We start from the raw sequence: 12,476 nt of genomic DNA on the forward strand, positions 1-12,476 counted from the left end.
TTTTAAAATTTTCTGGTGCTGCCTGACAGACTGGCGATACTAATTAAAAAAAATTTTCTTTTTTTCTCCACCATGAATACCCGTATTTTTCACGAGTATTGCGAAAAATACATACTGGTGCCACTTGACACAGTGGTGGCACTCAAAAAATTTCTTTTTAAAAGAAAAAATCGACCATCGGCTTATCATTCGGGGCCGGTGCCATTGGTGTGTTAAGTGGCACAAGTAAATTCTTTGGATTTCAGATTATTTTTGTATATAATTTTTCACTTAGATCAATTTCGTAATTAATTAATTAAATTAGATTTTTTTTAAAGGCCACGTTAATCCCTGTGAATAACAGTCATATAGATTTTACATACTTCCATGTTTTGCATTCAGGGTGTTTTGGATTTCCAGTTTAATACGACTTTGGTCTCTGCTCTTTCTTGTCTGTTTATTTATAGTACTCGGAATCAAATTCAAGAAAACTAGACTTCAAGTGTCACAAATGCAGCGAAGAAGCACTGAGATGAACCCTCTAACTTTGACTTTGTTTGTATTAAAAGGGAACACTGAAAAGCGCTTATGGCAAGATTAGGGAGGGAACATGGAATTCGAAAGAGGCCATTTGGGAGTTACGGTGGAAGTTCCAAGGACCTCAGCATATTCGAGTCTTCATTTGGCTCGTTCTTAAAGCCAGACTACTCACAAATGTGGAAAGGGTAAAGAGAGGCATAGGAAATGATAGCTCCAGTAAATTTTGTGGTTATGATTCTGAAGAGCGGATACATGTACTTAGAGATTATTCTGGGCCAGAGATGTTTGGGATAAACTTCTTCCAGTTGAAAAGAGAAATCGTTTTTACTCCGGATCCGTTCATGAGTGGATGTGTGATAACCTCCAAAATAAGTTATCTCTTGATTTGGATGGAATTGATTGGGCTTACATTTTTGGGATGATATCTTGACGCATTTGGAAGAATCGAAATTGCTTTGTGTTCCAAGATATTACCTGGAGTATGGAGACTATCATCAAGGTTTTCTACAGTTGGGCCAGGCGATATGTTACCGCTTCAAAGACACTCTCTCATAATTCCCGCACTCCCCTCGCTTCTTCTCCTTTGGCTCGCAATTGGGTTTGTTTTGAGTACTGACGGATCGATTAAAATTGAGGATGATTTTGCCGCAGCTGTGGGGCCTACTACGAGACTCTAACGGTGCTTGGATCTTTGGGTTCTATAGGTACATAGGTAATTATTTTGTAATGTATGTTGAATTGTGGGGTATCTTGGATGGCTCACAGCTTTTTTTGGATAAAGATTTTCAATGCAATTTAATTCAAATTGATAGTCTCGAAACTGTCGTTGCCATTCAAGAAGATCCTATAGAATGTCACAAGTCAACTTTGATTAGGAGAATTTAACAACTCCTAACAGAAGTGTCTCGTTATCATATTCAACACATTCCTAAAAAAGAGAATAAAATCACAAATGCTCTAGCGAAGATTGTTTGTAATAGAAGAACTGGCATACACATTTTGGAAGACCCCCAATAGAGGGGCTAGCTTAATTACTTTCGTTTAATTTTATTTGTATCACCAAAAAAAAAAAGCTCTAACTATTATAGTTTTCGAAGCAACCTTTTCTTTTTTTAGTTCTTTATAATAAGAGAAAAGTATTAGAACTAATTAAAATTGGTTTATTCATAATGTGAATGAAAATTGTTCATCATGGACAATACCTTCCTCACTAAAAAAATTATTGACAACTGTTTTCTTTTTTAAAATATTCATCATTAAAAAAAGAGAGGCATAAATCTCTTCATAATTAATATATATATATAACACTTTTTGATTATTTTTATTTAATTCCTTTATGAATAATATCACCAAATTTTATCAAAACTTTAAATTAATACAATATGATTCCCCCGGTTAATTATTTATTTGTGTCAAGTCAAGGGTAAAAATTTAAATATTAAAATATATTACAAATTTCTATACATTTCGTACATTTAACACTTATTCCCCACTTTTAATTTAAAAAATTTAGCCCATTTATTTTTCTTTTTTTAATTTAAAAATTGCGACATTTTGAATTTTATTTTGAATTCATTGAAACCCCGATCGGATTAAAAAAGAAGATGCATTTTATTCATTAAAAAAATCCCAAGACGTAGTAAATAAAATAAAACAGGTGGCGATATTTGAACCCTAATAAAATGGTTCACTGAACTTATAGTAACAATGAAAACAATAATCATCGATGATAGTAAGAACTAAGAATTGGATAAGATGATAAGGGACACACTAAAATAAAAAAATAAAAGGTTCCACAGAATGTAGTAAGATCAGGTTGATACTGCACTTAAACACCTGAAAATTCAGTTATCTACCTGTTTTTTCTTCCATTAATTCTAAAGATACAGTCATGGACATCTCAAATCCCATTTTATGTAATGGCAAACACGAAACACCAAATGTATAAAAGGTGCACTATAATCACTCCGCTTTAGATTCGGAGCAGGTTTTTTCGTACAAGCCATAAATAAGTGTAGACTTTGACATTTGGGGCTCTCTTTCCAGAACTGCAATCACATCCTTAATGGAAATAGTACGAGCCACTCTAGCATGGGCCGTGAGTGTCGTACCTTGGTTCCGGCCAAATTTCTTGCTTGTCCCTGTTGGAAGAAAGTAGAGTGGAAACCAAAGTAAATATACGATAACAACTTGATAATGGAACATATTCCGCAGAAAGTACGAGTTGTGTTATGATACATTTGGAACAAGCAGTGGAGGAATGACTTGATCTGAAAAGAAACCAACTCTGAGCTCTTAAGGCAAGCATATATGATAGTCATAATATTCAATTTTTAGGGTTTTGTCAATGCATTAATACCTTACACAACGTTGATATAGCTAGATGTTCGAGCAATTTCATACCAGTACAATTGCTCTACACATGCTCAAGAATAATTTGTACAAATCAACAGTCTAATTTCCTAATTTTTAGTATATGAAAGTGCATAGTACCATCAGGTTCAGGTTTATGACCATGCATTGCTTTTATGGTTCAATACAAGAAACAGTTTCACTGAAAAAACATAATAGGAACCAATTCTCAATTGCTCGGATGCAACAGTACACATGATGAACCTTACAACAATACTAACCAGTTAAATAAAACCATCAAATTAAAACAATAATAGATCTAGAAAAGAGCCAAGCTTACCAGATCCATGAGGATTGAGAGGGCCCCTCTTTTCAGATTCTTGATTGTCCTTTGTACTTTTCCCAGATGCAGATAAAGGTCTGCGGTTCGCATCTTTACTTGCTTGTGAACCAGATGCCGCATCCGTTCCTCCCTCACGTTTCTGGCGAGCTTGCTCAGCCATAAGCTGCCATTTTGACAGCATGTCATCCCCTCCAACAGCAGCACGAGCGGCAACATTTGCAGCAGTGGTCCTCATCTTGTCATCCTCCTCCTTATTTACCTAAACATAAATGGAGAGTTAGTTACTCCTCTTATTTGGATTATTAAGGCACATATAATGCATGGAAAATCACTCATTGATAATACCTTTACTGCTTTTACTCGACTGTCATCTTTCTCCTTGTCACCATCTAAGGCAGTCTCAGCCTCGGGCTGCATCCACAAAATTGAACATATACAATGTTAAGGAATAAACGGCAGTCTCATTTTCCTCCTTGTCACCCTCATTTTTAATGCATTACAGATAATCATATCATGTAAATAAAAACAGCACCCACTTCATTAAGTTTCCGGAGCTTCTCTGCCTCAGCCTGCTTTTTCTCCCATTCTCCCCTAGCATTCTGGTTCATCATCATAATTTGCTGCCGAACATCCGAGGTGATAACCGTCCGGTGCCTAGGCTTCTCAATATCAACACGCTACAAGAGATCCATTCAAATAAGAGAGACTTAAAGAAAATTCATGTTAACTGAGAGGAACTCAGACTGACCTGTTTCGACAGTCTGATTAAATTGCATATGAGCCCACGCATTCTTTCCTCCACGCTCTGGAGATTCAGATACATGAGGAAATGTATAAACTCAATATAAAGGAAAGGGCCAAGAAGCTAGCATCTCACCAGGGACAAGCATCGTTCAACATCATTGCTTATATTCTTCAAACCACTTTTGGCCACTGCAAGAAGACACGTAAAAGCAGACATGATTATGGCTTATAATGAAAAGTAGAATGTAAATGTATGATGCATTAACGAACTTTGGACCAGGGAGATATAAAGAACATTAACTAATTTCAGCCAATTTTTTCTGCAAAGGGGTTTTCTTCAAAAATAGTCTTTCTTCTTCCTCTTGCACAACCCTTCTGGATGCTTCTGAAACTCGGCTCTCATCCTTGGGACCAGACAATAGTTGCTCCTCTTCTTCCTATTTAATAGCAGAATGTCAATTAAGGGCTTATATTTCTTTTCATAACAACTTAATAAGACGACTATAAAGTATCATACCCTGAGATTGACTCCACTGACAGCAGTGACATCATTTAGTTGTTCAATGCTCTGATCTGAAAATGCTCCAGACACTTTTTGCTTCTTACTGTAGGGAACCCCATGGGTGAAAAATGATTTAATAAAAGTTAAACATCAAGGAGTCTCAGTTGAACCTAGATAATAATTCCAGGCAATGAAGTGACAGAGAGATTTATTTAACCTTGATGGTGGTGGTGATGAACCAAGAGCTTCCAGTGGTTTCTTCTGGCCAATAGAAGGCTTTTTTTGAGGAGTTCTTGCATTCATCCCAGTTGGAGCAGGCACAGATGGATTCCTAGAGCCCAACTGATAAAAAACAAGAATGTGAAATTCAACAAAAGAAAAAAAAAGTCATACGCATGCACTTCACTGGGGAAAACACTAAACTATACAAGTGTCAAATATGTTAACTGAATAGAAAGGGAATTCAAGAATAATGCCATTTATATTATTGCATGGTAAACACTGTTTTGTAGCACAGATTTTGGAAAGTTTGCCTACTCTACTATAAAGTCGGAACAACTGAAGAGCTAAATACAACAAGTCAGCAGGAGAGCAATTGATCCATTTACAAGGGCACTTGTCCTAGAAACAACATGGCCCTGACATCAAATTGATCATACCTAGCAATTCATGTAAAACAAGGTATCGCTCGAAGATGGTCAAAAAAAAAAAATCATGTAAACTTTTAAAACAAAGTGGTAGGCATCGGCAAGAGCTTCCAAATCATCCATCAAGATATTACAATGAGAAAACATAGAGTAAGATGAGATTACCAGGGCATTAGAATCCATTTGTGCTGTGATGGAGGGTGTTGTTGTGAAGCCAACTCTAGAAGACTGCTTCTCTCCAGGCTCATCCTTTGGAGTAGTTGTAACTGCTTTCCCTTGTTCAGCTAGTGTAGTCGAGACTCCCTGGGTTACAGACAAATGAGGTCTGTGCTGGTCAGCACCTTGATCAGCAGATTCCTGTTTCACATATGTCCCTGATGACAAAGGGCCAGGATTCAGCTCCTTACTCGGAGAGGCTTGCCAAGGAACTGAACCACTAGAAAAGTGAGAAAGTGCTGTGCCCTGCAATCTATTTGGGTCATTACTAGAGTTTTGCCTCTCAAGCTTAGGCCCACTCATCATGTTCATTGCCTGGGTTGATCCTCCTACAGGATTTGATCCCATGCTTTGATGTGCAGTTGGCCTCATTTGTGAATCATGAGGTTGAGGCTTTAGAGAGGAACCCGAAGTATTAACATTTGGCCCAGAATATGTATGATAATTATTACTCCCATACATGGCGAATGAAGTTTGTGGGAAATTCAAATGTTGTTGCTGTTGCTTGTTAATTCCTTGTGCCGGAATTGAAGGACGACCTCTTTCTTGATTCACAGTGGTTGAGCCAGAGGAAGAAATTTGACTACCTAGCATTCCAAAGCGAGAATCTGATTGGCGATCCATGTCTTGAGATTTTTGAGCCTTGTTTTCACCAGATAAATAACTTGAATTAGTCTGCATGGGGACTGCTGTAGAAGGGGCATGAGATGAATTGGCAGGAGAATTAGGACCCTTTTGGTGCAGCTGAGCTAATGAATGTGGGCCAGCGAACTGTGTGGCACCACCAACAGAGGGCATCCGAGGAGTATTCTGCCGTAATCCTGCTGGGGACTGTAATGGGAATTGATTGGAACTCATCTGAAAGTATCAATATGAGCTTTAGCTCGTTTCCAAAATTAACATGCAATCAACTAAAGTATCAGTTTTCACTTTAATAACATGAGACATTTGTGTTCACCTGAACTTGTAACTTGTTAACTGCCAACCTCAGCATCTGATCTCCTACAATATCTCTCATGTGCCTAACAAATCCGTCTTTTGCAATTTCATTTTTCTATCAGATAAATCCAATAGAAAAATCAGAAATAAGGGCAAAAAATTTTCCATTCCTTCTATTTCATCCATTACTAAATAAACAGGAGAATCGTAGCATATTGGTTGATATTAAAAACCGACCTTTAGTTTACCATACAGAGTATGAAGCTGCATGGCTCTATCTTTATCAAGTTGGGGCAGTAAAGCAGGCAACAACACGGCAAATGGAACTTGTTTTGTTCGATTCATAGGACTATTTGGCTGCTCTGCTCCGCTGGCCTGCTGATTACTCATCTTCTGTAATTTCGCATATTGTGATTCACTGTCTTGATTATTGGTTCTCTCAGGTTCATGTGAGATAGGACTTTTTTCAGTAGTCTGACTCTGAATCCCAGTAGTTTGAGGAACTGGGGCAGGAATTTGTTCGGTCACTCCTTGTGGATGGTCCTCTTGGGGTTGTTTTTGTTGTGGTGGTAGACGACTATGTTCTTTTGGAACATCATTTGGCTGCTGCACTTGTTGCTGACTTCCCGTGACAACAGCTCCTTGTTGCTTTTGCTCCGATTCAGACATAGTCTGCTGCTGTTGCTGCGCACTTTGAAGGACTTGTTGATTTTGAAAGTTGGAGTTTCCGTCTAGCCCCGAGGTCGGCCATTGCGCAACCGATTGACTGGAAGCTGGATTGCTTCCTTGAGACAAAACTGCTGTATTTTTTAAAACGTAGACACGGATGTAATTCCGAGGAGAACCAATTCATAACCAACAATTAACACAAAAGTAAGCTAATTATACTCTCAATTAAGAAATTTTGACCCTTAACAAACAAAAATTACTAAATTCCACTCTAAACAAAAATTACTAAATTCCACTCTAAAGGTACCATTTACAAAACCAAATCTAGTCTCTTAGTCTGGAAATTAGAAGCCAAATAAAAACGAAAACCAAAAAAAATAAGAAAAGGCTGATACCGGTATTTGAACCAGACTGCTGAGAATTCGACGCATCGCCTTCAATGTCTCGATTCAACGCGGCCTGGAAAGCCTCAACGTCAGCTCCAGAATGCATAGACTCGTCCTATTAACAGTTTTTTAAGACAGAAATTGGAAAATTAGATTAAATAACCTTCACTTATTGCGAATTCTAGAAATATAGCGGAGAGTAAAAAAAAAATCCAGAACAAAGAAAAACCTCGTCTTCTTCAAGGAGCTTCACTATGGAAGGGTCCATCACAAGTTATACCTGCAACCGGCTGCCGTTCCTTCTGCCTCGCCGGCGCTCAGCTGGAATCGTTCAGCTTACAGGATTATAATTAAGTACAGTAATTCAAAAAAAAAATTTGAGAACTTCACAAAAGGTGAAAGAGTAGTTGTATACAGTGAATCGAGAAACCAAGGAAAGCGTTTACCGACGTTGTTCCTTAGCTTATATAGACTATAGCAGGCCTATACTAAAGCCCATTATGGGCTCAGGCCGGGTGAAAAAAAATTGAGATATAAATTTATTCATATCCACTTCGGTAAGTCAAATTTGAGTATTTGAATGTTTAAATTATATAATTAGGGATGTACTCAGTTGGATTCGGTTTTTGGATCAATTTATTCTTTTTTAATTTTTATTCTTAAAAGTAAACTCGTATTAAATAATATTTGAAATATTTGAAATCCATAATTTCAATTTTGTTCGTCGGATTTTTGGCGAATTTGGACTTTGTTGTTAAAAATTAATATTGTTTTGTTTTGGCCCCCAAAAGTTTAATATTATAATCTTTTTTATTTTTTCACAATAATCATAATACATGCTCTAAATTTCTTTATACATTTATAAAATTAAATAATTAATTAAATTAATATCATAAACATTCACATTAATGTCATTTAAAAAAATTTGAAGTTCCAAAAGAAACATCATTTTAAGCTATTAAGTTGTAAATCATTCATAGTTATTAAAATATCTTTTCTTTTAATTAGTTGTTAGCTTTAAAAATTATAAAATATAAAAAAATTTAAAATGGTAAGAATTATAAGAAATTATAAAAATATTTAAAATTTACATCATCTAGAATGAACCTAAACAACCAAGATTGTAAATAATTTTCTATAACATATAGGGGTTAATTAGTCCATTTTTTAAGTAGAAAGAGCAAAATGTAATCAAACTTTTGATATAGGGACCTTCATTATACTTCTACCAACAATGAATATACTCTTGATAAGTTTACGAATCTTCATAGCCTACACAGATGGCAAAGTGTCCGATGTTTCGACCCTAGATACAAACATCAACAAGTCAATGCGCTAAATGGTGCAGTTGGTAGTAAAACACTCGATCGACTTCACATGGAAGACAGTTACCTCAGATAGCATCCGTTGCTTGTTCAATTGCTGGGTTCTAGCCTTGTTAACAACTGAATTTGGTGATTTGTACATTCTCTGCACCAAAGAATTTATATTAGTTTAGTATAGTGATCAGGATAAACACGTAAGAATCAACCTTTTCAGTGTTGGATATATGATCATAGCCTACAAGGTTCCGTCTTTTCGGAGTGAAACCAAAAACATCTTGAAGGAATTCACTTTCCTGCATAAAGAAACAAAAATTTTATATAATCCGTGTGAAAACTAAAAATTGCATCAACAGATGTCAATTTCTCTAAAACAACATTAACCTGCATGTGCTTAGCGAAACCTCCACCGAGAAAGCGCTTCAAAAAGTTCAACTGTTGGATTGAAATTTGACAACTCGATTATCAGAATCCATGGCATGTAACTAACATGAATTGGAGAATTAGAAGAGGACAAGCTAACCTGAATCAACTGAGACCATGTTAATGTCTGTAGTGCAACCCCACCAATCTTCATCGTTGTCTCGGGAGGATAACCATACTGCCATCACCAAGTGAGACAAACTTAGCATGATTAGTTCGAAGAACCATACATTCATGGAAATAAAAAGATAAATACGAGTACCTCAAGGAACTCCAAAACATCCCTAAACATGTTCCTCTGGTTATTAAGATCTTTCTTGGAAGAACCTTTACCACCAGCTTCCATGGAGAGGTCTCGAGCTTGATTTAGAATTTTCCCCTTCAGTCCTTGTATATGTGAGAACCTGACTTTAGTTTTATTTCCTTCTAAATCTGAACTATCAATGTAACCTTTAGTTTCAGCTACAAACTTCTCTAAGCTTCCCATCTCAAAAATAAGAGACAATGCTTCACCAGCAGCGATCCGCATGGATCGGTCATCATTATCTAGCAAACTAGACAAATATGTAACGGACCTGCATAATTTCCCGAAAGCAGTCAGTCTCTTGGCCATGGGAGTTACTTGTTAGCCAGGTTTGTGTTGGTATATTATTGTAGGACCATAATTCAAATCAACGAAGCTCTTTGACTCGCATTTTTATGGTTTAAATAATTTGTCTACGCTACATATGAACAAAGGGATTGTAAAGACAATAAATTACTGGATTAAAAGAATGAACAGCATATGAACTAGAGAGTTAACTCACTCTTGCCAAAGTTTGGGGCTAGGTCTCCAGCCATCCATGGTTGTCAAGAGAAACGACCAGGAAGACACAGCTGTTGTTATTATAGGTGCAGAAGGTTTGATAGCAATAACCTACAAGTCAAGCAAAACTAATTAATCCTCAGTTGCGAGCAATAACTAATAAATATATAATATGCTTTTCAATTAGTGAAAATAAAGCATGTATACTTACATTAGAACCTAGTTTTGGATGAATTATTTGCCACATAATTTGCATTGATTTTTCTATTTCCTCAGGACCATTTGCCCCGACAAAAGTGATGACAGCCAAACAGTTCAGTAACTACATAAGAAACCAAAGCATTTAAAAAACAACTGGCAATGTACTAGAGGAAGAAAGAATTCCAATCCTTATTCAATTTCTTCATACCGAAATGATCTTAGAAGATTCTGAACCGGAGTTAAAAGCTTGTGAAAGAGGAGTAATTGATTCTTCCAATATTTCCTGCGCATGAACTCCCGGACCAACAGTTAAGGCCAACAAACCTACCAAGAGACATTGTCAGCTTGACCATTGAGGCGTGCATATGTGGGTTGTCAACATTAAGAATTTAAACTAACCAATAGTACGGGATGCTAAAGATATCTCTTTCCTGGACCCTTTCTTGATACAGTTCAAACACTGATGAAGTAATGTGGCAAATCTGGAGAACAAGCCGAATAACAATATAACAGATTCAAGTATTCAACCATATATTATAGATCATTTCTAGCTACGACTGCAAACATGCTAGTAATAATCCATTCAGCAATTGCTAGAAGGATTTAAAATAGCACGCACTTATTCTCCACAAACTGATGCTGCAAGCTGAAATGAAATAACAATATGATAGATTCAAGTATTCAACCATATAGTATGAACCATAAGGAAGCATGCTTGTATATCATAATCCATTCAGCAACTCTTGCAAATCAATATAAATGAAATCGAGCATGCACTTACTTATTCTCCACAAATTGACACTGCAAGTTGAAATTGAATGCAGCATTAATCACTTCCAAAGCCTTTTCCCGTGTTGAACCCCTTAATAATTGCGAGTGTCAATGTTGGTAGATAATAATATGTTATCTAAGAAAGTAACTAGCAAATTATCGATCAAATAGCTGTGTCGTAAAGACATAACTTTTGCATGCAAATTTATCTTATAAAAACGTGTGTTTATATAAAATTGTCTTGTAAAACAACATAATCTTATTGAAATGATACCTCATTAAAAGATATATGTCTATAAAAGATATGGAAAGATACAATTATTAGATGTCTATATAAAAAACCGTTATATGTTACCAACATTAATTTATTTTTCTTCTTCCAGTTTTCCTATTATTTATTTTTCTAATAATAGTTTAGAAATTGTATAAAAATAAAACCTCCAACATTTTAATGATGTTACATTCACCCTAATAAATGATGAAACCATTCAAATGCTTCACATTTTAATCAAAAAATTTTATTAAATAAGAAAATAACTAAATTCTAACCTCTTCTCAAATAAAGCATCGATCGCTTCATCTACTAAACTTTCCTTATTGAACTCTACTTCTTCGGTACCAAAAACAGACATTTGATCGGAACAAACGATCGACGATGAAGTTACACTACTATTATCATCGTTGCTATCTAATATCGCCATATTCTTACGTTGGATTTTACCTGCCAGATTCAAATAATTTCTTTTATTTAGTGAAAATAAACAAATCAAACAAACCCCCAAAACAAATTAAAGGAAAAAGTAACCCCAAAATAAAAACAAAATAAGGGAAGAAGATTCTTACGTCTTCCCATGTTGGTGATAGCTATTTGAAGGATACAATGAAATGGCTTAGAAATTTAGAAGACGACGACGACAACAAAGGTGAATAGAAAAAACAATGTAACCATTGAAATGGATTTCCTTGTTTATATATAAATAAACTAAATAATTTTGTTTGGAGGAGAACAAAGAGGATGCAAAATTTAGAGCATCCTTTTTATTTCTTATCTTTTCTTGAACTTGTTCTAACGACTAAGGAAAAAAAAGGTTAGGTTTGGGTTTAGCGGCATTAACTGATACCATCTATTATAAAACCACTTTTGTGAATTTGACAAAGATAGGAGTCGTTGATTTCAGGCGCCAAGTGGGCTATGAGGCGGGTGTTGCATGTTTGGGGTTTGGCTGGATTCTGGTGGAGGTTTATACATTGGGAGTATGCATGTACAAAGCCTTCTACCACTCCACTTTGAACTTATCTTGTTCTAGGTTTCAAGCTAATGTCTTTAGAGTAGAGAGAGAACAAGATTTCTTTGATTTACTTGCTTATTTCAAGTCAAAATATATACAGAAGAGGCCAAAAAGTGTGTTTCTTAAAGGTATTTAGAGGAGAAAATAAAAGGTTATGAGAAATTTGATGCTGGAAGAATTTGTATTTCTCTAACTCCAAATAATTTTATTTTACATTTATTATCATTAGAATTAATTATGAATTAAATTAAATAATTAATTCAACTCAATTTAATTTGCGATTTATACAATAAAAAATATATTTAATTTAAATACATGTTTAATTAATAAGTTAAAATGTACTATTAT

General features: G+C 35.5%; 2 protein-coding genes across 3 annotated transcripts; both read right to left on the minus strand.

The window, feature by feature from the left end:
- Positions 1-2,270: 2,270 nt before the first annotated feature.
- On the minus strand, positions 2,271-7,760 carry LOC107905215 (transcription initiation factor TFIID subunit 4b). Of its 2 annotated transcripts, none has more exons than XM_016831807.1 (14): positions 7,547-7,760; positions 7,327-7,432; positions 6,500-7,059; positions 6,282-6,377; positions 5,273-6,181; positions 4,678-4,802; positions 4,476-4,563; positions 4,260-4,395; positions 4,092-4,147; positions 3,963-4,019; positions 3,751-3,891; positions 3,560-3,625; positions 3,212-3,473; positions 2,271-2,660 (listed from the first exon to the last, which is right to left on the minus strand). In XM_016831807.1, exons 1-14 carry the CDS (start codon positions 7,583-7,585, stop codon positions 2,482-2,484), a joined length of 2,820 nt encoding a protein of 939 aa, XP_016687296.1. In that variant the 5' UTR covers positions 7,586-7,760; the 3' UTR covers positions 2,271-2,481. The 2 variants fall into 2 exon arrangements, with proteins under 2 accessions (XP_016687296.1, XP_016687295.1); XM_016831806.1 differs by having other exon boundaries at positions 6,500-7,062.
- A 672-nt stretch (positions 7,761-8,432) lies between these two features.
- Positions 8,433-11,554, minus strand: LOC107902610 (interferon-related developmental regulator 1). Its single transcript, XM_041094465.1, has 12 exons — positions 11,389-11,554; positions 10,850-10,930; positions 10,468-10,550; positions 10,277-10,392; positions 10,079-10,189; positions 9,869-9,978; positions 9,325-9,637; positions 9,163-9,240; positions 9,024-9,074; positions 8,882-8,935; positions 8,710-8,787; positions 8,433-8,623 (listed from the first exon to the last, which is right to left on the minus strand). Exons 1-12 carry the CDS (start codon positions 11,538-11,540, stop codon positions 8,573-8,575), a joined length of 1,278 nt encoding a protein of 425 aa, XP_040950399.1. The 5' UTR covers positions 11,541-11,554; the 3' UTR covers positions 8,433-8,572.
- Between the last annotated feature and the right edge of the window lie 922 nt (positions 11,555-12,476).

Source organism: Gossypium hirsutum, chromosome D05 (genome assembly GCF_007990345.1).
Source record: "Gossypium hirsutum isolate 1008001.06 chromosome D05, Gossypium_hirsutum_v2.1, whole genome shotgun sequence".
NCBI classification, from domain to species: Eukaryota; Viridiplantae; Streptophyta; class Magnoliopsida; order Malvales; family Malvaceae; genus Gossypium; species Gossypium hirsutum.